At 46.6% G+C, this 26,398-nt stretch overlaps 1 protein-coding gene across 6 annotated transcripts in view; it reads left to right on the top strand.

The window, feature by feature from the left end:
- Window positions 1–26,398, top strand: part of MKI67 (marker of proliferation Ki-67) — a 132,124-nt gene that overhangs the window by 23,767 nt on the left and 81,959 nt on the right. For all 6 annotated transcript variants that reach the window (XM_085606222.1, XM_085606223.1, XM_085606220.1 and 3 more), the window contains 2 exons: window positions 16,709–18,959; window positions 21,118–21,230. In XM_085606222.1, coding sequence (XP_085462348.1) covers window positions 16,709–18,959; window positions 21,118–21,230 — 2,364 coding nt within the window. The remainder of the gene's footprint in view (window positions 1–16,708; window positions 18,960–21,117; window positions 21,231–26,398) is intronic.

Genomic DNA, 26,398 nt, shown 5'->3' with positions numbered 1-26,398 from the left:
CAGCAACCTAAATTGTTGAGGTCAGTGGGCTGAACTTCTACTAGACTGATTGGAAGCAGGAAAGAAACTTTGGTGGCAATAGTCCCAGTCTAATATGCTATACTTTGTATCATTCCTGTTGCATCCTGCATCAGTAATGTCCACTAAAACGTCTAGATTGTGTTTAAAAGCACTCATGAGAACTTACCAAAGGTACAACTGCTGTTAGGTGTGAAAGGCAAATACTGTGTACAGTGAGCCTCTTGACTAAGGTGTTCATCCTTGCTTCTTAGCGTTTAGGTGCGGCCAGTTGTATGAAGTGCATGGACAATGTCTTTGTTCTGCATGAAAATCCAGAGTTTCAACTCCTACATTACTGAGTTTGGGCACTTAAGCCTGTCTCATAAATGCACAAAGTGTTAACCACTAAAGAATTTACTCTACTAGTGCTACATATGATCTGAAAGGTCGTTACGCCTGGTACATGATGCTTATTTAAGCTTAGATAATAGTCAAATTTGATACGGCAAGGTTGTTGTGTGCCGAGACAAGTTCCCAAACAGGTTTGAGCTAAACCAGGCTTTTACACATTTTCTTTAAACCATTGATTTTTATTGCAGTGGCTAAAGCCTCTGTAACCAGATAGTTTTTAGGCTGAACAAAGCCTGCCTACCACTTTCATACCTGGAAACTGTCAGAACGTTAGCAAGTGTTACTGCCGAGATGCTTATGTTAAGGCTGTTGCTGTAAGATTTTTATTGTTGCTGCACCGCTACGCTATCTTGCAGGTGTCTACCACACTTGTGGACCTGTACATGATGCACCTGTGGATTACTAGCCTCTACTGTAAATGTGGTTCTCCAACACAGTCTTTTTAGAAATTCTGAGAATCCCTCCTGACCCCTGGTAAGTTGTTTCGTAAGATTTGTTTCTGGTCTTGGAGGTTTATCGCATGGTCACCATCTGTGCCTCCTTACAGACTTTAACCTCTGGAGGACTGTGCACTTGTTAACAGGAACACATGACAAAAGTGCATGACCTATATGGTAGGTACACATTTTACCGGATAACTGCTTTCTGAACCCTTTGGCACCTGCCCAGATGTGTCAACGTTCAGTATGGTAGCACTAGTTACCAAAAAAGTTTAACCATCGTAGGCCTACAAAGGAAAACCAAGTATTTTAAAGTGAGCAAGGAGATTGCTAGGGTAATTTTTATCCTTGACCATTTGTGGCATGCAAAAATAAAGGGGGTGTTGGGGTACTTAATGTCACGCAAGATTAAACCACTAGTGTAATAAAAACATGAGAATCTCTCTCATGATAGTAAATATTTATAATCGATGACCAGAACAGTTATCCACACATGGTCATCAAACATTCAGGGTAATCACTGCATCAAGTTGGTCTACTTTCTGGGATATATGTATATTATCTACTGGCGGTCGCCAGTAGATGGTTATAGTTACAACCTAGTTTCCATAGGAAATCTCAAAATTCTATTTTGAATAACTTTGGCTCCGCTCAGTTCCTACCCTGAAAGTCTCGGTGATTCGTCAAGTGGGGGCTGAGAAATAAGGGGGGTCCCAAAACGCGTTTTCCCCATGCATTTTTCCATAGGACCTTTAGACACAGCTACAGCCCGAACGGCTGAACAGAATTACTTGAAATTGGCAGAGAGGTAGTCATAAGGTCAAGGAAGTGCCTTTTGCAGGTCTGGTGTAAATCTGTTCAGTATTTCCTGAGAAAATAGCATTTAAAAGCATATCAATATCTATACGCGCGCACTGTGCGCTCACCCTGCCGTGCGCGAGCGCAATTCTGATTGGTTGTTCGATGTCGGTAAACATTTGAATCGGTCGAAACCAGGAAGTGTCTGCCGCCATTTTGTCTCTCGCAGTCTGAGGGGGTGAAAAACAAAGGTGGAGAACGTGAAAAGGGGGCAGAGTGGACAGTTCCTGACCCCCTAGCCTTGGTCAGGGGGTCACAGAAGGACCCCCAAGGGAGAAAAAAATTTGTTTTAAAAAAAAAAAAATCACTAGGTGCGTGCGCACTGCGAACCGTGGGTGCTCGGTGCGCTTCGCGCACCGAGTGCCCACAGAGCGCGCACGGTGTAAAACCTGAAAGAAAAAATATATACATAAGTTAGCATTTAAAAAACCGTACAAATTCACTGAAAAAACCATAGGTTTCACAATGAAATTCCCCCGTTATAGTTAGTGCAGGCAACTATAACTCACGCGACCGCAATCCTCTGCTGATGACGTCAGATATTGCATCACTGATGCCATGTGCCTTTCGGAAAAATAAATATTTGTAATATATGTATAGCTAAAGATTAATGGAAGAAGACATGGGTAAATAAGTGTCTAAATACAGTGATGTAATATCTGACGTTATCAGCAGAGGATTGCGGTCGCGTGAGTTATAGTTGCCTGCACTAACTATAACGGGGGAATTTCATTGGTTTTTTACGAGTGAAATGTCCAGCTAACTATAACATGTGTGAAACCTATGGTTTTTTAAGTGATCAAGGCCTTTCGTAGGCTGAAACGCGTAATGCAGGCATTGCTGTTACAATGAAAATAAACTAATTTTCTCACCTGCATCCTGGGTCAGCCTTCGTCTGTTCCTGTTTTCCTTGGATCTTTGGTGCACAGGAGCGCTTTTGACGAAATATCCCGTAATATATATATATATATATATATATATATATATATATTCCAACAAATTGCCCACAAGCTTTAGGAGCGCATGCGACATTTACACCTACCTAGGTACAATTTTTACACAAATAAATTGGTCTGAGATCAGTCGTTAAGTGTGACGTTTCTTGCCAGAGTGTGTACAATAAATGCTTAGCACTGCCCTCTGATAAAGCCTTATTGTTTGCCCACACTACCACAAATAGAGTAAGATATTATCTACATTTACCTCAGCCTACCTTTGGGGTTCCACTGGACTGTGCACAATAAATATAAATATATATATTTATATATATATTTTATCCAACAAATTGCCCACAAGCTTTAGGAGCGGTTCCGGTTTCTGTTGCTGGAAACTTGCCTCTTTATTTCAGGTATTAACTCGACCTGACGCGTTTCGAGGGGTTAACCTCTTTATCAAAGGTCATCAATGGCAGGTAAGTTTCCAGCAACAGAAACCGGATGGTTCACTCGCTCTTGTGTGCGCTCCTAAAGCTTGTGGGCAATTTGTTGGATAATGTTTAAGCACGGCGCCCGACCGTGAGGAGCAGCACCATCCGTGCGAATGCAAAGGAGGCGGCAGAGTTGGAAATTTCCAAACTCATGAGGCAGCAGAGTGAGTGTGGAGAATTGAACGTGCACCTTATTTTGGGGACCTACTTGGGGATAATAAGGCTTTTAAATTACGGACTCACAGACCTACTCAAGGATAACTACAAGTCCCAGCATGCTTTATGATAAAAACTCACTCAGCGGATGTATAAAGTAGTATGCGGCACTTCCTGTGAGACGTACCTGCTATTGATGACCTTTGATAAAGAGAGGTTAACACCTCGAAACGCGTCGAGTCAATACCTGAAATAAAGAGGCAAGTTTCCAGGAACAGAAACCGGATGGTTCACTCGCTCCTAAAGCTTGTGGGCAATTTGTTGGATAAAATATATATATATATATATATATATATATATATATATATATATATATATATATATATATATATATATATATTTATTTATATTTTTATTGTGCACAGTCCAGTGGAACCCCAAAGGTAGGCTGAGGTAAATGTTGATAATATCTTACTCTATTTGTGGTAGTGTGGGCAAACAATAAGGCTTTATCAGAGGGCAGTGCTAAGCATTTATTGTACACACTCTGGCAAGAAATGTCACACTCAACGACTGATCTCAGACCAATTTATTTGTGTTAAAATTGTACCTAGGTAGGTGTAAATGGTACTTTTTCAAGGCAAGTTGCTCAATACAAGCAAGCTGAATGGAAATGTTATAGTTTAAATTACTGTTAGATTACTTTTGATCACGTTGTAGATGACTCTTTCTACTCAGTGTGATCTGCCTAGATATTACACTGGGACATTTTTTTTGAGAAACGGTAAGTAAATCAGATTTTGTATATTAGCAGTTTCTTAGAGTTCTATACAAACCAACTCCACACTAAACAATTTCAAAGGAAAGTAGTCCATGCAATCCTATGTGAGGAAATTGAATTATCGGATTACAGGTAAGTACTTGATTGTGGTAGTTTGGATTCTGGGTTTAGAACCAGGGTACCTCCAGGGTCACAAGTGCACTCTCAAAGCACCCTCAGCAGCACTAGGATGGCCAGGTGCAGAGTGCTGAGGTCTAATGTTATCCAATGGGGGGGTAGGAGGGCCTCCGGTTGGTGTTTGCCTACGAGCAGGGCACAAGGTTGTAGGAGCAAAGGGGGATCTGATTAGCACACAAGGTTCACCCACAGGGGCAGCTGGGTGCAGGGTGCTGGTTTGGCGTCTGGTCCCTTGTTGGTTTCAATGGGAATTCTCCGGTTTCAACAAAGACTGCAGACTCTGATCTTCTGGAGGCGACAACGGGTTAGAGTGGTAAGTTGGGATGCTGGGGACACAGTCGGTTGGGCAACCCAAAGCTGTGGGACGTCGAACTGCAGGTGTCGGTTGGAGACTTAAGGCAGGTCTGGGATCACTAGATCCCAGGTCCAGATCGCTGGGAAGACTTCCTCCAGGTGTTGGGCCACTCTAACTAGAGCCGCAGGCATTGGGTGCATAGTGGTGCACTTGTGGATTTGGTCGGAGCCAGAGTCTGTGGGTGAGCAAAACCGGTGCTCACTGGAGACAACTTCTTGGTTTTGGGAGGCAGGGCAGGTTCTAGGAGGCTGCTGGCTGCAGAACATGCCAGGATTTTGCTGGAGCAGGTTTGAGGTGGCGACAGGCTGGTAGGGCTGGGGCAAGTCAGTGGGCATGCATGAATGAATGAATACTTTCTTATATAGCGCATGGCTACCCTAGAGCATCCCAGCGCTGTAAGACCCACAGGATATTGGAGGACATTGTTGAACAAGAATGTCTTTAGTTGCTTCCTGAAAGCGATGTGATTTGCTTCAAGCCTGATATTATCGGGGAGTTTATTCCAACCTTTCGCCGCTTGGACAGAAAGTAGCCGGCCGCCCATCCGGGCCAACCTAACCCTGGGAACTACGAGTAAATTACATTGATTGGATCTAAGAGATCTGACTGATTGATGGCGATGAAACAGAGGATCCAAAATGGAAGGACCCATATTGTGAATGGACTTGTGTGCCAGACACATAGCCTTAAACGCAATCCTACCCTGAATTGGGAGCCAGTGGAGCGATCGAATTGATGCCTTTGCTGAGCATAGTTTGGGCACTTTCATAAGCAATCTGGCTGCGCAATTCTGCACAGCTTGCAACGTTTTTATAGTAGCTACTGATGTCCCCAAATAGATAGCATTAGCATAGTCCAGTTGCGAGAGAATCAGCGACTGGACCAATACGCGTCTGGCTTCGAAGGGAAGAAGGTCTAGTACTTTTTTTTTAGGGATCTCATCAAACCATAACAGGTTGCGGCCACCTTATTAGCCTGCTGTTGGAAATTAAGGGTGGAATCCATCTAGACCCCCAAGCTTTTTATTTTGGTCTTAGGCTTCGGAGGAGGTCCCAGACAGTTCGGCCACCAGGGGTCCAAGTTGATTGGGGCTTTGTAGCCCAACATCATGATATCAGTTTTGGCTCCATTTAGCTTTAAGCAGGACGAGGTCATCCATTCAAGGACTTTAGTGAGACACGGGTTTAGTTTGTTAACCCCCTGATGTAAGTCGTCGTCCCTCGACAAGGACACAACCAGCTGCGTGTCATCGGCATAGGTGACAAGCTGAATTCCCCAAGGAAGCACCACATCAGCCAATGGTCTCATATAAATGTTAAATAGTGTAGGGCTGAGGGATGATCCCTGGGGAACGCCGTGACTCAATTGCAGCTGGCTTGATGACACCTCATCCTCCAAAACGGAGAAGTATCTGTCCGATAAAAAGGAGTGCAGCCATTTAAGAGCCAATCCTGAAACCCCTGCAAGGCGAAGCTGAGGCAACAGGAGCGAGTGGTTTACAGTATCGAAGGCTGCGCTGAGGTCCAGCAGGATCACCGCAGCGCAGCCTCCCGCATCCACAATACTCCTGGTTGCCTCGACTACCGCCACCAACGCTGTTTCGGTTCCCTGCTTGGCTCTGAAACCAGTCTGGGTGGAATGTAGAGAACCCGAAGACTCAACAAATGACGAGAGTGCCTGGTTGACATGCTTTTCAGCTATTTTGCTAAGACTGGGTAGCAGCGATATAGGCCTGTAATTGGCCAGATCTTCCGGGTCCAAATTAGGCTTTTTTAATTGAGCCCGGACCTTTGCACCCTTCCAGTTAGGGGGTACCACTCCTGAGGTCAAGGATAGATTAATGACCTGCATTATCATCGGGCATACTGTTTCCGAAACCTGTTTAAGAACCACCGGAGGAGCGACGTCCTGGGGGGAGCCAGATTTTAAGTTGTTAAGGAACTCTCCAACAGTAGCAACATCTAATAGTGGAAAGGCTTTGAGATCACCAGATGAGTTGGAAGCTGCCACCTCCGACCTTTCAAGGCCACTCTCCAATTTATCAGGAGTATGTGGGGATATTGGAAAACTAGAGTAGATGTTGGATACTTTGGACGCAAAGAAAGTGGCTAATGCCTCACAATGTTTCTGACGGTCGGGTGGAGGATTGGAAACCCTAGGAGTAGTCACCAACGATTGAAAGATTTTGAAAATCTCCCTGGGAGTACTAGCTGCTTCTGAGATTTTACTCTGATAATACGCTTGGGTGGACTTCAATAATTTTTTATAGGTTCTAAGATGTTTTATATTCAGTTTTTGCAGCAAGAGAATAGTCCTTTCTCCATTTCCTTTCTGCACATTTGCATGACTGCTTATGTTCCTTAAGATTATCAGAGTACCATGGATGTTTATTGTGGCCTTCCCGATGGCGCATCTCTTTTTTTGGTAGAGTAGCATTTAGAGTGCGATTAAGCCAGTTGTCAAAGGCTTCATTAGCAGCCACTGGGTCCTCGTGAAAAATGGGCGGGCAGCTCCTCAGGGCCGCCTCCCAATCTTTGACTGGTAGTCTCGACCACACTCGGCCAACCTTCTTTGAAAGGTTAACCCTGTGATTTTGTGTTTCTGGCGACCAGACAAAGGAGAGTAAGGCGTGATCTGACCATGGGACAAAGTGGGGCTGATCGCACACCATGTTCGTGAGATTAGTAAACCGATGATCAAGCAGATGTCCTGCTACATGTGTAGGGCTTGTCACAATTTGATCAAGGTGTACCAATCCCAAGGTATCAAGCAGACATTGCGATGCAGCTGCACCCACTTCATCAAGATGAATATTGAGGTCACCCAAGATGGAAAAGTTGGGAGTGCTGCTGATGGAGAGCGAGATTTTATCAAGAAGGTTATGACAAATTATGGTGGTCACCCGGAGGTCTATACACCAAGATCCCTGAGAAGGTGCACGTGGGCGAGAGGAGAATGGAGAAGCCGAGGCTCTCACACTCTGTAAGTGGACTTTCGTATGTTCTGCAACTAAATAAGTTCTTATAAATAATTGCCACACCTCCTCCACGCCCTGTCAGGCGATCCTGTCTAATGATCAAGTAATTGGGTGGGAGAGCCTGGACTATATCCGGGTCCGATGACTCTGTAAGCCACGTCTCAGTTAGGAAGAGTAAATCTAGTTCTCGTTCCTCTAAGATCAAGTGGATCTCTATGGCATGCCTAGGGAGAGATCTGCCTAGGGAGAGATCTGCAATTTAACAGCGCAAAATGTGAAAGAAGAATTATCCTCTTTAGTTCAGCACAGCTTCTTCTGTCCTGGCCTGAGGGGACAAGGTTCAGGGTTGTCCCTAAATACTAGATTATTGGAGGGGGGGTTACAGGTAGGTACAGGTGGAGACTAATGGGTCCATTCCTTGGGGTGGCGTGGGACTGAGTTATGCTTCACCGCCTGGTGGTGGTGGTGGTGGGGTGGGGGGGGTGTTCTAGGGTTCCCCCAGGGATGAGTGTAAACTCGCAAAGCAACCTCTGGCACGTGGGCGGCTGGGTGAAAGCGCTGAGACCCATGCTTATCCAATGGGGGGGATAGGGCCCCCCTGGTTGGTGGCTGTATACGAGCAGGCCTCAAGGTTATGGTATCAAAGCTTCTGGACTTAGGCTCAGGGCACACCAGGATTTTACCGAGATCGGGACAGGCCGGTAGGGCTGGGGCTAAGTCAGTTGGTGTCCTCTTCTTCAGCATGGCGCTATGGTCCTTCTAGTTTCTTGTCTTACGAGGCCATGTTCAGGGTTGCCCCTAAATACTAAATGTATGGTTAACGGTAGGTACAGGTTGGGACCAATGGGTCCCTTCCTTGGGGTGGGTACACCCCCTATTATGCCACGCTCCAGTGGGAGGGGGGCATAAGCCTCACTCTAGTTGAATGGGTCCCCCATCTTCACGATGGCGGGGGACTGAGAGTTGTGCTTCAGCTCACCTCCACCTGGGGGGTGGGGTTGGCAAAGGTGGGCACACCTCTCCTCCTATCTTGGTTTTCCCGCCGGTTCTCCAGCTCAAAGTGGGGTCAGAACCAGTGGGGGCAAGTTGCTGGGTGCGGCAAATGGCAGGGGTAGGTTACTAACTCTACAGACCCTGCTCATCCTGGGAGAGGAGGCTTGGCACCTGGTCCCAGCATGTGCATTCTTTCAGGATCCAGAGAGGGGTAGGGGGTCTAGAAACCTGTCTGGTGGTGGCAGCTGGTGAGCAGTCTCAGCAATAAAGCCATTATGGTGCTGTGGAGTTTGTAATGACAATCTTCCAGCACCATATACCCGTTAGTGCATTACTGCACTTGCGTCTAAGAATTGACTTGTACACTGTAGGGGTATAGGGCTCATGAACCTGTACCCTTACCACTGGTATAGTGCACCCATCTAGAGGGGTTGCTCACCTATGCCAGGGCAGTGGATTTTAGGCATGGCACACAGGCATTTGTGCCATGTCGACTTTTCACTTTGTTCTGCGCCAAAACATGCAGCCTGCAATGGCTGTGTGTGTGTACAGGGCCTCTAAGGGTGGCGCAATAAGTGCTGCAGCCCTTAGAGGCCTTCCCTGGTCACAGTGCCCTTGGTACCTAGGGTTACATTTTGCAAGAGACTTGCAGGTAGCCTGAGTTGCCAATTGGGTTTTGCAACGCTACAGTTTTAGGGACAGAACATAGGCCCTGGGTACCTGGTTGGCAGGAACCCGGGTCACACTCAGTAAAAGTACAATCAACAGTTTGGCAAAAAGTGGGGGCAACCATGCATAAAGGGTCACTTTCCTACAACAACAACCATGGCTAATTATCGGCACTGCGGGCACCTTGGCTTTCCAGGCAGGCCAATACTTGCTGTCTGAGCCAAATGGGTGCGCAAAACAAATTGAGTTGAGTCTATATAGTGTCATTAGAGCAGTGTACAATGCTCGTGTCTAAAAGATTTTAGTTAAACCCCAGGGGATGGAGTGCTGACAAGTGGGTCCCTTGCTCACTTGACACACTGGTTTCAAACTAGCCTGGCTGATGAGGGGTGTTACCCCGAAACCGGTCCCAGGATGTTTGTTTCCGGTTCAGGTAAGACCTGGCTTGGCAGTTCAGGCATGAGGCACAGGTTCGATACAGATTTGCATATGGCTGGGTCTGAACTGGGGTGGCCGAGTGAGCTAAAGAACTATTATGGATTCAACCCAGATCTGTGACTGGGGGGATAGTGTGTGAAAAGTTTCAGCACTCCGTCAATCTCCTTGTGTTTGGTAAGATTTTAATTAGCCAAATTGGGGTATATCCAGCGAATGCCGGCCAGGTTGCCCTATCCTTAGAGGGGAACCCAGAAGTACAAGTTTAGCTACTTGTGGGAGGGCGCCTGGGAACCAAGTATGTTCCCAATCGGACGGGCATTACCATGGGGCATACGGTTTATATAGATGTGGTGTATGCATGGAATGTGTTGGTATTCCCATCCACAGCTGGGATTCGACCCATGAATAAATTATTTCAAAGCTGTAAGCGGAATCCGCTTCGGCTCCAGAGATTAACACACCGCCCAGGTTAGTAAGTCCATGTTTTACATGTGCATGGACAGCAGGTCTGTAATTCACAGGAATAAACCGGCTGTGGCGCAGCCATGAAACAGCAGAATGGAAAACACAAAATGGGTGTACTCCTTTTTAAACTTTCAAACTTGATAAGCAGACTGAATTAGGTGCTTTCTAAAGACTGGAATTTTAATCCCAAATTCCACAGATTTCTCCGGTAAAAGGTTTAAGGGTATTGTGGAAACGCACAAGCACTGGTCGGGAGACCTGTGAATAAGGGCCAGACCAAACTGGAATTCTGCTCCGAAACAGAACTATGCCTGGGATCATGGGACATCTTCATGTGAAGACTCTGTCACCTTACCACATCGGTTCCTATGAGCCCAAATCCAGATTAACGTTACCTGCTCTCCAAACCTTGCTGAGACTGGTAACTTAGCACCCCAGAACACAACACTGAAATCTCAGGAGTTGCAGTGATAGGTCATCACCTTTCGTTCTTTCTCACGTGTCCACAATAAAAGGAAAGGGACCTGAAGAAAGCTTAGAATATTTATTAAAACTAACTTCCTCGATCATGAAAAAAACTACTGCAATTAGGAGGCATATGTAAGTCAGTAATGTGATTAGCACAATTCATGAACTACACAATGAAATGCCTGTTACAGCGATTGAATAATTGACCTAAGCCTACCCTTGCTATGTAAATACAGTTTATACTAAAGAGCTGGACCACATAGTTGATTTACATCTCAGGTGTGTAGCTAGTTCGTCTCCAGGCCTTTTTTCGGCAAGCCTAGTTTTGCTCAGTTTTTAGATCTGCAAGATTTGGTCTGTTTTGGAAAACAGCAGCGGATCTCTGTCTAGGTGTTAGTGTCCGACGACAGAGCGAAGCAGGGCACATTGTTTGGCTGTGCACTGTGTACAGGCAGAATCCCTGCAGGAAAGCAAAATATCAACCTGCATCGTATTCTAAAAATAAGTGTGGCACAAAAACAAGCATGTTACTGTGTAATGAGTGCAAAGCAAAAGCTGCCTATTTATGTAGGGAGGCTAACGTAAAAGTACAGTGGGCCCTTTATGGGACTTGCGACAATAGCATATTATCAGACCCCTGATTCAAATTTAAATTTTACACAGGAGTATTGACGACAATTATTGAACCGTTCCTAGTGTTGTCAACCTTCACTGCTGTGTTGTGAAGTCGATTGTAATAGTTTGAGAAGAATTTGTATTCTAAAGTGCAGGGGACAAAGGAGTTTAATTGGTTCTTGTGTGTCTGAAGCTGGAAGCAAATTTTCCGGGTGGTTTTACTGTTTTAATCTACCTCTTCTCCTAAAAAAGGTTGTGAGAATAACTTTGTAGGTCCCTTCTCCAGGGTCTTGATCACCAGATAAATCTGAATGTTTGCTGAGTAGCAACATTGACTATCTTGGGATATATACAGTATTGTTTAACAGAACACTTGTGGGAACAGGATCGTATATGGACTATGGCTCATGATCAAAGTCATGGTTGGAAAGGGGTAAATAGATGTATTAGCTCAATCAGCATTCAAAGCAGGACTTTGAAAGTAGTTGTAGACCCAACAAAGAATCCTGCAGCTTCAATCTACCCCCCATTAAGGGGTCAAGGGGCAGAATAAAAAATGACGGTCTGTTTACACTGCTGCGTGAAATTTCAGTTTGCTGGCAAGCATTGTAGTCCTCTGGATGGAGAATGCTCTATTGTGCCTCCTGTACTTCTTCTGTGATCTCTCCTGCTGTTTTGAGGCCATAGTTTGATGCTTTCCAAACCATAGAAACTGATCCCAGACAAATTGCAACAAGTTGAGCGATGGAATGCTTGACTTAATCTTTGCCGCTGGCAGTTGCTCTGGCTACATACCAGTGGATTGCTTTTACCCACTATGCCAGTCTAGACCAAGACCTACTTTATGCAAATCGGTACAGGCCCAGCCTCGTGGGGAACAGTTCCCCGAACGACGACGTGAAGACTCCTCCAGGAGGGACCACAAGCAACTCTAGTCTGGTATTGCCATACTTGGGGCTCTTCAGCAGAGTGTACTTTGAGTCCTATGGCACAGTGAGCACAAGACTCACAATCAAGACTTGTCTTTGTTCCCATCAACCAGAGATTGCTAGATTAAGGAGGCACTCTTCCATGTCCACATAAGTAAAGATGAGCAGTATATCTGCTGCTCTAGGCATTTCAGTCCCTTCTTTGAAATGTGTTCTTCATGAACTTTATTTGAAAGCCCATATTGACAAAACTGCTGGATGAATTCTTCAGTTACAGTTCACTAGGATTAAATTTCTGCTCTGAATCATTAAAATTTACACACCCACTCCAAGGTATTGTTCACCCTAATCCAACGTGATAGCACTTAACCAGTGAGTATTTGAAGGTTGGTACTCCTAAATGTTTGTCTCTCTGTTACTAATTACCTTTTCACGTTGTTGAAGAGAATTCCAGGCTTGAATATGCATAGATAAATCATCTTGTGAAGATTTAAAGGTACAGAAGGCCACTGTAATTTAAGCGGTCTCATCTGAAGTCTCAAATGCATCTTAAGTGAATCAGCCTAATACAAGCAAGTGATTCTCAAGCCAAACTTGTTTTATCCAAAAACTATCCTTGCCATCTCTTCATTTCTCGTGTCCTACTTTAAATTAGAATTAAAAAATGGCATACTTGATTATACTCTTAATATTTGAGGCTTGTAAGAAAGTGGGTTTCTGTTGCAGTAACCCCCCCCCCTTTTTTTTTTTTGCCTAATAGCTGATGCACTTTTCCTTGTTGTGCCCTGGGCTCCTGCCAATCAGGTGCCCAGGGCCTGTGTTCCTTCCCTAAAAACTGCCAACTGCCTAAAAGCCAAAACCCAAATTGGCAAACCCTGGCCACATGTCCACCCCTGGTAAATGGTACCCAGGGCCTTGTGACCAGGGAAGGCCTCTAAGGGCTGCAGCACTCATTGTCCCACCCTTAGAGGCTCTGTACCCTAACACACACACTGCTCTTGCAGGCTGAGTGTCTGGATACAAGACAAAACAGTCGACATGGCCCACATCACTGTGTGCCATGCCCACAACCTACACTGCCGTGGCATACATCAGCCACCCCTCTAGCTGGGTGCCCTATGCCACTGGTGTGGGCAGAGGCTGGAGCCCTGTGCCCCTACAGTACCTAGGTCAATTCCTGGGTCCTGTAAGGGCAGTGCTGCCAGCTAAGAGTATATGGTGCTGGGAGCTTGTCAAACAAGAACTCCACAGCACCATAATGGCAGCACTGAAGACTGAAGTTTGGTATCAAACTGCTCAGCACATTAAATCCACACTGATGCCAGTGTGTGATTTAATGTACAAAACACCACAGAGGGCATCTTAGAGAAGCTCCCAGAAACCTAAACCTACAATCCACGTCTGTTCTGAGGCAGCCTAGGCTGCCACACAGCAGACATGTTGCTGGACCCCTGGGTAGGAGAGCCCCTGCTCTCCTGGGTCTGCAACAATGCACATCCTGGGCGAGGTGCTAAATCTCCTCCCCCAGGAAGGGCAGGGGGAAGCTTCAAAGGCATGCAGCCTCTGTGAGATTCCCCAGGCCACTTCAACCCCCCACTCTGGAGTGAAGCTTTGGCCGGAAACCCCAAATAAGGACCGGGGATGTGCCAGCCTGCCAACCCCACCCCTCAGGTGGGGGAGGCGAGGTGAAGCACATCTCCGGGCTCTCCATCTTGAAGATGGGAAGCCCTGCCCAGTCAGGACTAGGCTCCTGCCCCCCTCCCACAGGAGAGAGGCAGGATAGGGGGTGTATACCTCAGGACGGGGACCCATTGGCCCCTGCCCTTCACCTACCTGTAACGCCCCTAAATCTAGTATTTAGGGGCACCCTGAACCTTCCTTCCCCCAGATTCCAGATTGCAAACTACAAAGAAGAGCAAGAAGAAAGAAGACCTGCCCTGCAGCTGCTAAAAATAGGAAGACACCAACTGCTTTGGCCCCAGCCCTACCGGTCTTTCGACCCTCGAACCTGCTCCAACCCAGCATCTCTTGTGGCCAGCAACCTCACAAACCCCGGAGGACCTGGCTACCTCTTGGCTCTAAGCCCCTGGGACTCCCATGAGTAGAGGCTCAAAACCTATCTCTAATCCCTGGCAGCAGCCCGGAACCGCGAACCCAGCACACTCTGCATCAGCCAAGCCAGGCCAGTGCCGGAGTGAACAAAGACCCTGAGGACGACCCCACGGCGACTGTGACCTCGAGTCCGGCACCCAAGGACCTCCCTCGACACTCCTGAAGAAGCCTGCAGCCTCAGAACAAGGTGCCCCCCCCCCCCCCCAACCGCGATTAACAGAGGGTAAGATTGCCCGACACCAAAAGGCACCCCTGCGCGCGGTGCCCCACGGCCCCCTGTGCCCAATCCCGGGGTACCGACCTATCCTCCAACTACCCAACTTACCTCTCGAAGTGGTGGTGGCACCTGAAGAGTCCTCGTCCCCGAGCTTGCTGTCTTTTTCTAAACCGGAGATTTCCCATTGAAATCAATTGAGCGCCCGAAGGCTCAAAAGCACTCTGCACCTAGCAGTGAAAACTCTACACCTACCTACTTCCTCACTTGCCCTGAGTAAGTGACCAGGAGCCCAGCTCCCACAGCCGCGTCGCTTGCCAGTCAGCAGCCACCAACCAAGGCCCCCCCCCCCCCATCCCTCATAGGATAACATTGGGCCTAACACGCTCTTCACCCGGCCCCCCTAGAGCCGCTGAGGGTGAACCAACTGTACCTACCTGACCCTGGGGGGCCCCTTAGTTTATGCCCAGAACCTCAACTCTGCCAGTCGAGTACTTACCCTTAAACCGCAAACTCTATTTTCCTCATAGGGTAACATTGACTGGCTTTTTCCTGAAATTTCATGTAAGTGTGGACTTTTCAAATCTTAAATTCACCAAAAATCAGGCGAGTAACAAACTAAATTACTCACCTGCTCTTAGGTGAGCTCCCAGTGCTGGATCTTGGTGCCCAGCACTGACTCTGAAAACTACTTACAACTGTACTTACCCTTAACTCAATTTTCTTCCATAGGAAACCATTGACTGTTTTTCTGTGAAATTTCTTCTAAGTGTCGATTTCTGCAATCTTTAAATATTCTTCAAAAATCGTATATCTGAAAACGTAATTACTTACCTGTTTTGTATAAAGGTCCCAGTACTGAGTCTAGGCACCCAGTACTGGATTACAAAAGTAACGAACATACTGTACCTGTACCCTGAATTTTCTTCCATAGGGAATCATTGACTGTTTTCTTTGAAATATTTTCTAAGTGTCAACTTTTAAAATGGCTAAATGTTGTTTAAAAATCATTACAGTAATTAAGTAGACTTTCATCACTTGATTCTGAGTACTGACCCAGGACTGAATCTAGGATCCAGTCCTGGAATTCCAAAAGTAATCCTAAAAGTAATCTGTGGCAAATAACATGAAACTTCCATTGAACTCAATGCATTATTGTGTTTAAAATAGTGTTGCTTATTGCAACCACTTGTAACTGTTTACAAAAGTCAATTACATCTTGCAAAAAGTATTTATATAAAGCATCTCATTCTGAGAAAGTATATTTTAATTCCAATTGTTGGTTCTAAAATAAAACATATATATATATATATATATATATATATATATATATATATATATATATATATTTTTTTTTTTATATAAACCATTGGCCTAGAGTTCAGTTCTTGTGTGTGAGACCATTTGCTGACTGTGTGTACAGCAAATGCTTTACACTGTCCTCTGATATTGCCTTACTGCTCGACCAAGCTACCACTTTAGAGAGTAAGGTTATATCTAACTTTAGCCTCTGTCAAACCCTTGGGGACTGTGGACTCTGTACACCCTGTACCTATTTGGGAACAGTATATACAGAGCCACTTTCTCACAAGGCTGTTTTGCATTTTTATTTGGACAGTGCTATTACAGAGCAAGAGTCAAATAGTTTATAGCACTTGAACAAGCAAATGTTGTTCCCAGCATGCTGAAGGATGTCTTCCTGCTGTAGAGCAAGGGCAGGACATCGCTTCCAGGAAGAGTTACCACCATGGTTGGCAACAACGCCGTACGTGTGCAAACCAATGTCTTACCGTCAATAGAGCAGTGACACAATCACATTGTACTCCAGTTCTCCATTGTTTTTATCTTTGCGTTTATGCCGAACTCATGTTCTGCATTTTCAGGCTCCTACAGCATAGTTAAGTAGAGAAAAAATCTGTCTGAAGTGTGGTTGACCTAGTTTAGTTGGGAGCATATTAACCCTTTCACCAGGACATTGTCTCATATAGGAAGAATATGCTACTTAAAGTACTGCGTTGTGTGAATACATGTTAATCCAAGTGATTAAAAGCAATCCGAGGTTCTAACCTGACAACTCTTTTTGGACTTATTCATGCTGGAGTATTGTGCTTACCAGTAAGTAACTTTTCTTAGTGGCCCTGTGTGTGATTTGAATGGTGATGTTCGTAATCTTGGTGATTGAAAAGAGTTTCTACTTTTAATGTGCATCATTTTTACATTTCAGGAACGTTCTGATAAGCGCTCCCCAAATGCGTCACCAGCAAAGCGGTCTCCATCCAAGAAGTCTCCTGTGAAGTCACCAGTAAAAAGATCCCCGCCCAGAAAATCACTTGCGACATCCGCAGCTCAAAGGTCTCCATCTAAGAAAACTCCTGTCACATCACTAGCATCCAAGTCGCCATCTAAATCTGCTGCCACATTACCGACTTCAAAGTCTCCTCTTAGATCCCCTGCTAATTTGAGTCCTGCCTCGAAGTCCCCCAGAAGTAATGCCACTGTAAGCACAAACACTAGTCTGACAAAGGAAAGCTCTTCAGCCAGGGGCAGTCCAGCTGCTTCTCCAGCCCCGGGGAGGGCTTCAGCCAGGGGCAGTCCAGCCGTTTCTCCAGCCCCGGGGAGGGCTTCAGCCAGGGGCAGTCCATCCGCTTCTCCAGCCCCGGGGAGGGCTTCAGCCAGGGGCAGTCCATCCGCTTCACCAGCCCCGGGGAGGGCTTCAGCCAGGGGCAGTCCATCTGCTTCTCCAGCCCCGGGGAGGGCTTCAGCCAGGGGCAGTCCATCCGCTTCTCCAGCCCCGGGGAGGGCTTCAGCCAGGGGCAGTCCAGCCGCTTCTCCAGCCCCGGGGAGAGCTTCAGCCAGGGGCAGTCCAGCCGCTTCTCCAGCCCCGGGGAGAGCTTCAGCCAGGGGCAGTCCAGCCGCTTCTCCAGCCCCGGAGAGGGCTTCAGCCAGGGGCAGTCCAGCCGCTTCTCCAGCCCCGGGGAGGGCTTCAGCCAGGGGCAGTCCAGCCGCTTCTCCAGCTCCGGGGAGGGCTTCAGCCAGGGGCAGTCCAGCCGCTTCTCCAGCTCCAGGGAGGGCTTCAGCCAGGGGAAGTCCAGCTGCTAGTCCAGCCGCTTCTCCAGCCCCGAAGAGGGCTTCAGCCAGAGGGAGTCCTGCGGCTTCTCCAGCCGCGGGGAGGGTTTCAGCCAGAGGGAGTCCTGCGGCTTCTCCAGCCGCGGGGAGGGTTTCAGCCAGAGGGAGTCCTGCGGCTTCTCCAGCCGCGGGGAGGGTTTCAGCCAGAGGGAGTCCTGCGGCTTCTCCAGCCGCGGGGAGGGTTTCGGCCAGAGGGAGTCCTGCGGCTTCTCCAGCCGCGGGGAGGGTTTCGGCCAGAGGGAGTCCTGCGGCTTCTCCAGCCGCGGGGAGGGTTTCGGCCAGAGGGAGTCCTGCGGCTTCTCCAGCCGCGGGGAGGGTTTCGGCCAGAGGGAGTCCTGCGGCTTCTCCAGCCGCGGGGAGGGTTTCGGCCAGAGGGAGTCCTGCGGCTTCTCCAGCCGCGGGGAGGGTTTCGGCCAGAGGGAGTCCTGCGGCTTCTCCAGCCGCGGGGAGGGCTTCGGCCAGAGGGAGTCCTGCGGCTTCTCCAGCCCCGGGGAGGGCTTCGGCCAGAGGGAGTCCTGCGGCTTCTCCAGCCCCGGGGAGGGCTTCAGCCAGAGGGAGTCCTGCCGCTTCTCCAGCCCCGGGGAGGGCTTCAGCCAGAGGGAGTCCTGCCGCTTCTCCAGCCCCGGGGAGGGCTTCAGCCAGAGGGAGTCCTGCCGCTTCTCCAGCCCCGGGGAGGGCTTCAGCCAGAGGGAGTCCTGCCGCTTCTCCAGCCCCGGGGAGGGCTTCAGCCAGAGGGAGTCCTGCCGCTTCTCCAGCCCCGGGGAGGGCTTCAGCCAGAGGGAGTCCTGCCGCTTCTCCAGCCCCGGGGAGGGCTTCAGCCAGAGGCAGTCCAGCCGTTTCTCCAGCACCCGGGAGGGCTTCTGCCACTGCCAGGGGCAGTCCTGCCACTCCTCCAGTATTAAAAATGTCTTCCCGCCGAGGAAGTCCAGCAGTCGTACGGGCTGAAGTCGAAACCATCTCAATGTCCCCAGCTAGCACTCCAGTCCAAACACGAGTCAGCCGGACCCCGTCCAAGGGTGCCTCTCCTTTGCCTGCGGGCCGGACCCCGTCAAAGGGTGCGTTAATATCCACTTCACCCAAAATGCCGCACTCAAGGGGGCGTTTTTCAGTCTCTAGAATTACTACACCTACTTCGCAAAGAGCTACAGGAACTGAAATTAGTCAGAAAGAGATTATTCTACAGAAGCCTGAAAATGATAGTTATCAAGCAGCTCAAGAGTCTGAAGACAAATACCCCCCAAAAAGTGTTGAAAGAAGAAAAACCCCATCTCGTCGAAAAAGTAGAAGTGCTGCTTTTGAAGCATTTCGCTCTAGAAGGAAGAGTGGTGCTACAGAAGCCAACCTACTAGGTAATATGCTTTAATTTTTTATTTTTAGCCATTTCTTCTATTATAATGAAGTATTTTCTAGTTGAATAATGTTTGGCTACTCGCGAAAGACGTGCTCCCTGGTTGCATGCTGTCATTCTTGGGTACTACCTACCTGCACCATTAAACTGCCAGTTAATGGCTGGCATAAATCTAAAGATGTAATCCAATATGTTTTCTTACTTGTTTAGTTTCCCTATGTTTTCTTACTTGTTTAGTTTCCCTGTTGCTAACCATTGAAATGACCTTAAGGCCAGAGACAATTTTGCTCTCCATGAAAGTTTGTAAGGTGCCCTAGCTACAGAATAATGCAGGACATGAGGTTTCTTGTTGGGGGGTGGGGGGGTTATTTTTTGGCTAGAATTGTTGCTTTGACCTGGTTTGGCACCAGTAATGGCTCTCTGTGCTTGGTAAGCAAATGCCTAGCCTCCTTCAACATGTTCAGATAGAAATTGGAGAGATATACGGAGTTAATGTCGGTCCATGTTCCCGAATCTAATGAACTAGTTGTTTTAACTTTGCTGATAATGGGATTTTATGAATGCCCAACAATGTAAGACTTTTGTGTTTTGTTACTTGTTTTCGGGTTATGATCTGTTAACAGAAATTCAGTTTTGCATGCATTGAGTGTCCCTAGAATAGATTTGTGAAAATAATTTGACTCCTGATCCACCATTTGGGTACTGTGAGATTGAAAACCACTTATATATAGCTCTGGAAATGGACAGACCTTCCAGAAAGCGATTTTAATAGCAGCAGTCAAAAATATTGAATTATGAGGAGAGGCGCCATATGCTATCCCACTAATGTCTTTGCATTTGTGTCCTATTTTCTATCTTGGCTTTCCAATTGAAAGATTTTCTCCAATAGCCAACATCTTTAGACCCCCACAGCCACTTCTTTTGCATATTCATACGGTTGCTGTCAAATTATGTCAAAGGTTACAGACCTGTTGAGGACCACTAATCTGTAGTGCCCTGTGATTATTTATTTTTTTCCAAATCTATTCCCGATCACCTAAAAGACTAGACCCTATCAAGAACTAAGCCAGAATGTAGTCCATTATTATTGTTTCCCTTTCATGAAACATTACGATGCTGGTAATTTTATTCGGGTTCATATGATCTAGATCTAATTCATGAGGAGGCTGATAAATTTTTCATTCAGGACCATTGGATCCCTGTGTTGAAAGCCCTGGCCGGTCATCTGTCTGTCCCAAAACAGCCCATTTTTAATTCAGGGAAGGGGGTTGACTACTTAGCTACCATTTTTTGACTTGCAAATTTGTCTGTGGTGCTGTAGCACAAACGCATATGCTAAAAAAGCAGTTATTGTACCACAAGGTGGGGAGGCTTACCCACAGGTAGATTGAGAGAGCCTATGGACTACAGTTTGAGTTCTTACAATTTTGTCTTCTAGAGTAGGTCTTTAATTTGCTACCCCTGGAGTCCTTTGCCCAAAGGGATAGACTTGGTTATCCAGTTGCAGTGTATTGCATTACTTTCCCAGGGCCTGAACAGTGTAAAATGACAGAGCACCCCAGAAGCTGCCCTCTGAAGCAGGCTAAGCCTAAGCTACTCTGCAAGGAAAGGACTAGTTACCTACAAATGCATCTCTGTTCCCGATTGCCACTTGGTGGGGCCTAGGTTAGGAATTTCTCCGTTTTTGCTTTAGTCTCTGCACTAGATTGTTTGGTTTTTCTAGATTGGAGCGGTCTCAACGTTCATACCTTGCCAGGTAAAGCATAGCTTGTAAGTAGTCTTGTGCATTTAATACTAATCTTAATTATTTGGCTAGGGAAAAGAGGTGCCATACATAATGAAGGCTAGTATTGTGTATATTCAAGACAATCCTATACATCTGACCTGTTGCCAGAAAGTTCTGTCCTGGAATCTGTCAGTCACTGGTCAGATCAACTGTATGCCTGTTTAAGTAAAATTGCTGGCTTGAACAGTTTTTTTGTGGGCTACTTAACAAGCGATCTGTAAATGCAAAACTTTGGGTGCTTGTGCACAAATGCTTGTCTGTGTAGGCTTCCTAGAGCAATACATTGTTTTTTTTTTTGCGTTTTCTTATGTGCTATTCAATATGTTTATTGATATCGTTGTGTGCAATATGTTGACACTTATTTTATTTCTAGTTGCAAAATCGTGGGCAGACATAGTCAAACTTGGAGTTGCCAGGACTCAAGTAAAAAATGTCAAGCATGGTGTTAGAGGTCCAGTAACTAAGAAGAAACTGACAAAATCAAAGGTAAGATGTGTATGAAGACCATGCAGAAAAAAAGCTGTGGTGAAGGATGCTGCTCAAACCTAGCGAACCATATGAAATGGTATTCAGAAGTGGTATACTATTATTCCCCAGAAATTGTGAAAGGTAAAATAAAAAACCCTAGTGATTTACTCAACAAAACACCCAGCTTTTCTTTTTGAGAAGTTTTTATACCTTGATCCTCTGACAATTGCATAATGTGTGGATGAGGATGCATAAACTGTTTCTAGAGTTTAACACTGCTGTGTTATCATTTGGTTGTCCAGGAAGCTGATTAACAATTGCTTGTAATACGTTCTTCTCTATGAAGGATCTTAATATTCAAAACACTGAATATTTCTCCCATGTCTGGTATCCCAGAATACGGCCCTCATAATAAAACACATGCCTTTACTTTGCAGTTACTTTGAAAGATGTAAAGCCAAGTATTACTTTATGAAAGTTATCAACATTTTTCAAAGGGAAATTATTTTGAAATGATGGGTAATTGAGGCGATGGGCAGCAAACTCTGGTCTGCAGAGCCAATAAGTTTGGCTTGCCTTTTTGAGACCAGATCAACATCTTTAACTAAACAGTATAGATTTTTAATGGGCCCAGTGGTGGTGTGCCATTGCAACATTTTAATTAGGATGTGGTAGCCTTATTCACCTCCTCAAAGGCACTGCTTCTTGTCTGCCAGTGTAGTAGCCTGTCCTAGGTGGACTCCACTGTGGGATCGAGCACTTGATAAAGATGTTTTGTAGGGAAATATTTTTTGATGAAGTGCTAACCTGTGCTATCCTTTTAAAATAAGGCCACATTTATTTGTAGGTTAAAGTGGGGTATGTTTACTAGTGTTAATGCAATAAGATGGCATTCTTGGTGTACATGGAGATGTTAACTGTACAATCGAATGTACAATTATAAGCCTTCAACAAGGGCTCAGTTTTGTGTAGACACCCAGATTTGATTCTTAAAGCTCAAACAAACCTTTTGACTTTTCCTGAAAAGTAAGACTACAGTTTGTTTCAGAGGTAATGTCATCCTATAGCACAGCCAATATTAATCTGAGAAACCGGTCCTGTTTTTCAACCACAACCTGGCTCAGCTCCACCCAAGATCTGAACATTAGAGCAGTGTTAAAGACACGTACACCTGCATATACCAGTGTAGGAAGCTGGCTTTTTTTTAATGGAAAGGGGCTTGTACTAGCAAACCCCAGGTGCTCGATCTAGGATGGTGTGGTTTAGTAGCCTTGGGCTTATCAAGAGGAGTGTTAGGTATTTTTTGCCTACACGATCAGTAAATTATGCACACGCTCAAAGTAAACACCAATTTAGGAAAATAACGTGTGTACCCAAGAAAAGCACTTCGTAATGGACTTTTTCCAGTTATAGCAATTAACCAACAGTGTTTTTATGCAGAATGCTTTCCTGTTGGGGAAGGAACATGTGCTACGTACATATACTTGCAATACATTACTGTGGGACACCTTCCGGTCGTGAGGTGGTAGGACCAGGACCTAAATTCCACCAGCAGATCTCTTATCTTCCTTGGTGAATCCGGGTGCAGAAGTAGGCTTGTGCTACTCAGTAGAAAGTAAGGAGAGCTCTTGGAAATAGGCTGCGGGGGGGGGGGGGGGGGGTGCTTGGCGACCAGGGGCTCTGTTCATCCTAGGAGTATGGGGAAGCAGTCAAGTCCAGACCTCCTGGGTGGCTACTGCTCGGAAAAATGTGAAGGGAACAATTGATGGACAGAATGTTGAACAAAGTCAAACATTCTCCCCAGTGCAGAGATCTGGGCCTAAATTCATCTTTTTTTTGCTTCCTATGCCATTCCAGTTTAAACCCAGCCATATGCAAATTACTCTTGACCCTGTTCCCCCAGTCTACTCCGAACTGCCAGCTAGGTTCTCCCTAGACTTGAAAACAATTATCCTAGGATCGGTTTCAGGGTATCACCCCTCAGCCAGGCTAGCTTGCCTCCAGTGGCATGGAGAGCATGGGACACATGTCCGGGCATACCGGTCCCACTCTGGTTGACATGTGCAAAAAGAAAAGTAAATGGAAAGAATGTACAATGTCAAACATTCACCCCAGTACTGAGATCTGTGCCTAAATCCATTTTTTTTTTTTTTTGCCATTCCAGTTTAAAACCAGACGTTGCGGTCAGTGGCTGCAGGTGAATAGCACCTCAACTCAATATGATATGCTGGCTGCTTGAAGTGCTGACAACCCTCCAGGGCTTGTGCAAGGATGCACAGCTGCAAGACAAGTCAGGTCTTTGCAGTTGTCTAGTTTATGTGCTGCAGCAGGGTTTGGTGCCAAAAGTCCAAAGCAGTCTTCTGTTCTTGTGGGTATCAGCTCTTCAGTTTCCTTTGTCTTTGTAGTCTGGAGAATCCAAAGTTCTGGATTTGCACTAAATACTCTACTTGTGGGGAGTAGAGTAGTAAATGGGCTAACTACCCATGGGTGTCACTTCTATGGGAAGTGGGCATAACCATGTCCCAGTCTCCTTAATTCTTACATCACCAAGATGGCAATTTTTCCTAGCGGGGCATATTGGGGCTGCTCACCTTAGTGGTGTCACTGACCTGGGTGGGCTCCAAGCCAACTTCGCATACTAATTTCCCACCTGTCCTGGTGCCAAATGTGCCTCAGGGAGAGGTATCTCCCAGGTTTGGGGGAAGCCAGGGTCTCCTATCCAAGGTGGCAGAGGCTCTTAAAGCCTCCTACCTTGATATGCGGATTTGCCATCTTGCTTGGAGAAAGTGACAACACCTCCAGCCAGAGTAGGCATTGTTTCCGCCCTTGGACAGTGTGGGCTCTCTGCTGTAGGATCAGAAACTGGTCTGTGGTGGCAGGCTGATCTACACCAGTCAGCCAGCACACTAGAGGTTGTTGGGTTTTCAAGGGGTACCCTCTGGGTGCATGTATTACTAAATCTGTAGCTGGAATCAATGTGGTTTTATTAATATATAATGTTAGATACCAGACATCTCTCTGATTTCAGTTAAGCTATTTAGCTGTGGAACTCTTAATCGCCAGTGCCTAGTACATATACTCGGATGGCTTCCCTGTTCACTGGCAATGTCCAGGAATCATCAACATTACAGGGACATATCTGCTCATGCAAATGTCCTCACATGTAATATACTGCAACCTGCCTTAGGGCTGTAGGGGTGACGTATTACATGCAGTGTCTGAAGGCATGGCACACAGTAAGTTTGCCATGACGTGTCTTTACTTTCGTCTGCACCATGCCACGCAGCCTGCAGTGGCAGTTTGAATGTGTAGTGAGGGTTCCCAGTGGGCGGCACAATACATGCCTCATCCCTTGGACTCCTCCTTAGTACTCATGCCCTAGGTCTCAGGGGTACCATTTACTAGGGACTTAGGGGTGCTAAACGTAGTGCCAATTGGGGGGAACAATTGCAGTTTTAAGGAAAGATCTGGCACTTGGGACCTGGACTCTCCCAAATGAAAAGGAATGAGACTAACATTGCCTAAAAAAGCCATCATCAACTAATAAGAAATGCCTAGAAAGTCCATCTGCATTGGCATGATCAGTCCCAGGACTATGCTCCCCTGTTAAGTCCATTCCCTGTAGGGAGATGGACCACCTCAACAGTTTAGGGTTTTCACCTTTCATTTGCATCAGCCATCTGAGAGGCATGTGGTCTGTTTGTACAAGGAAGTGAGTACCAAACAAGTATTGTTTTAATTTCTTCAGGGTCCATAAGGTGTCCCTCTCAGTGGCACAATGCTGCTCTCTGGGGAGTAACCTACTAATGAAAGCAACAAGCTGGTCATGGCAATCCTTGTTAGTCTGGTATAGGACCGCTCCTATCCCATGTTCAGAGGCAACAGTCTGCACTGTGATTTGCTCAGAACAATCTGGAGCTTTGAGAATGGGTGCTGAGCACATTGCTTCCTTCAGTTTCAAAAGCCTTTTGACCGCTCACTGTCCAGTTAACCTTCTTTGGCATCTTCATGGAGATCCATTCTGAGGGATGCCCCAATGATCCCATATCCCTGAACAAAACTCCTTCAGTACCTAGTCAAGCCAAGGAACCAATGACTTGGGTCTGGGTGTTTGGAACTACCTGGTCCAAAATTGTCTGGATCTTGGGTTGTAAGGGTTGAACTTGGCCTCAACCTTCAGGGTGGCCCAATTATATGTAGGAAGTTGGCTCGTTAGTAGACCAAAGCAAGGTACTCTGTAAAAGAGTCCATGCTAACCTTATTTGGTTTCTTTTGTGTATTTAGAGGAGCTACTCCCATGCAGTCACCGAAGCAGCAAAGGCTGGTACACAGAGTTGGCGCTCTCCAGCCATCCCGAACCAGCAGCTTTCCAGGAAGAGGTACCTATGCTCCTGAAGGTCAGATCTGTGCCAAACCACTCCCCCCTCCCCTCCCCCTGGAGACCACACCGGGATTGAGCAGAGCTGCACAGGACCAATACCTGGGGTACCAGCAGACCCCTTGCAGCAAACTGAGCCTTCGAGCTACTACCTGTCACTAACCTTAAAATGCTCAAATAGAGCAGCACCCCTGATGCCTGGAAACTGTATTTGACGGATCCAAAAGAAGCGGACAAAGAGTTGAGGGAAGCAGAAACGTGGGAATTGCTGTGGACTTTTGGTGCCAAACCCTACCTGCCTGCGCCAGTCTACATGTGGGACCAGCGACTTGGGGATACTAAACATCTTTAGTTTCAGTGAAGACCTCATGTAGCTGGTTAACCTGAAAGTACCAGTGTCCAGCACATATTCTCAAAATGGCTTTTCTGTTCACTTGTGATCTCTAAGAATCGACTTGGACATCATAGGGGCATATCTGCACATGCATTAAGGCTGTAAGGCCTGCTGTAGGGGTGGTTTGCCTATACTGCATGCAGTGTGCACACATAGCACACAGGAGGTGTGCCATGTTTTCACTTTTCTTTGCACTGTCACGCAGCCTGCAGTGGCAGTTTGTAAGTGTGTGGTGAGAGGTCTCTTAAGGTGGCACAATGCATGCTACCACCCTTGGGGACCCTTGTGCCATATACTATTGGCAATTTGGGGAACAATTGTACAGTATTTGGGTTAAGATCTGGCACTGGGGACCTGGATAGCAGGAACCTAGCGCACTTCTGTCAATTGCATCAAATGGCAGACAAAAAGGGG

Source organism: Triturus cristatus, chromosome 1_2 (genome assembly GCF_964204655.1).
Source record: "Triturus cristatus chromosome 1_2, aTriCri1.1, whole genome shotgun sequence".
In the NCBI taxonomy this organism is placed as follows: domain Eukaryota; kingdom Metazoa; phylum Chordata; class Amphibia; order Caudata; family Salamandridae; genus Triturus; species Triturus cristatus.
The sequence above is the reverse complement of the archived record's forward strand: the minus strand, read 5'-3'. Positions and strand labels throughout refer to the sequence as shown.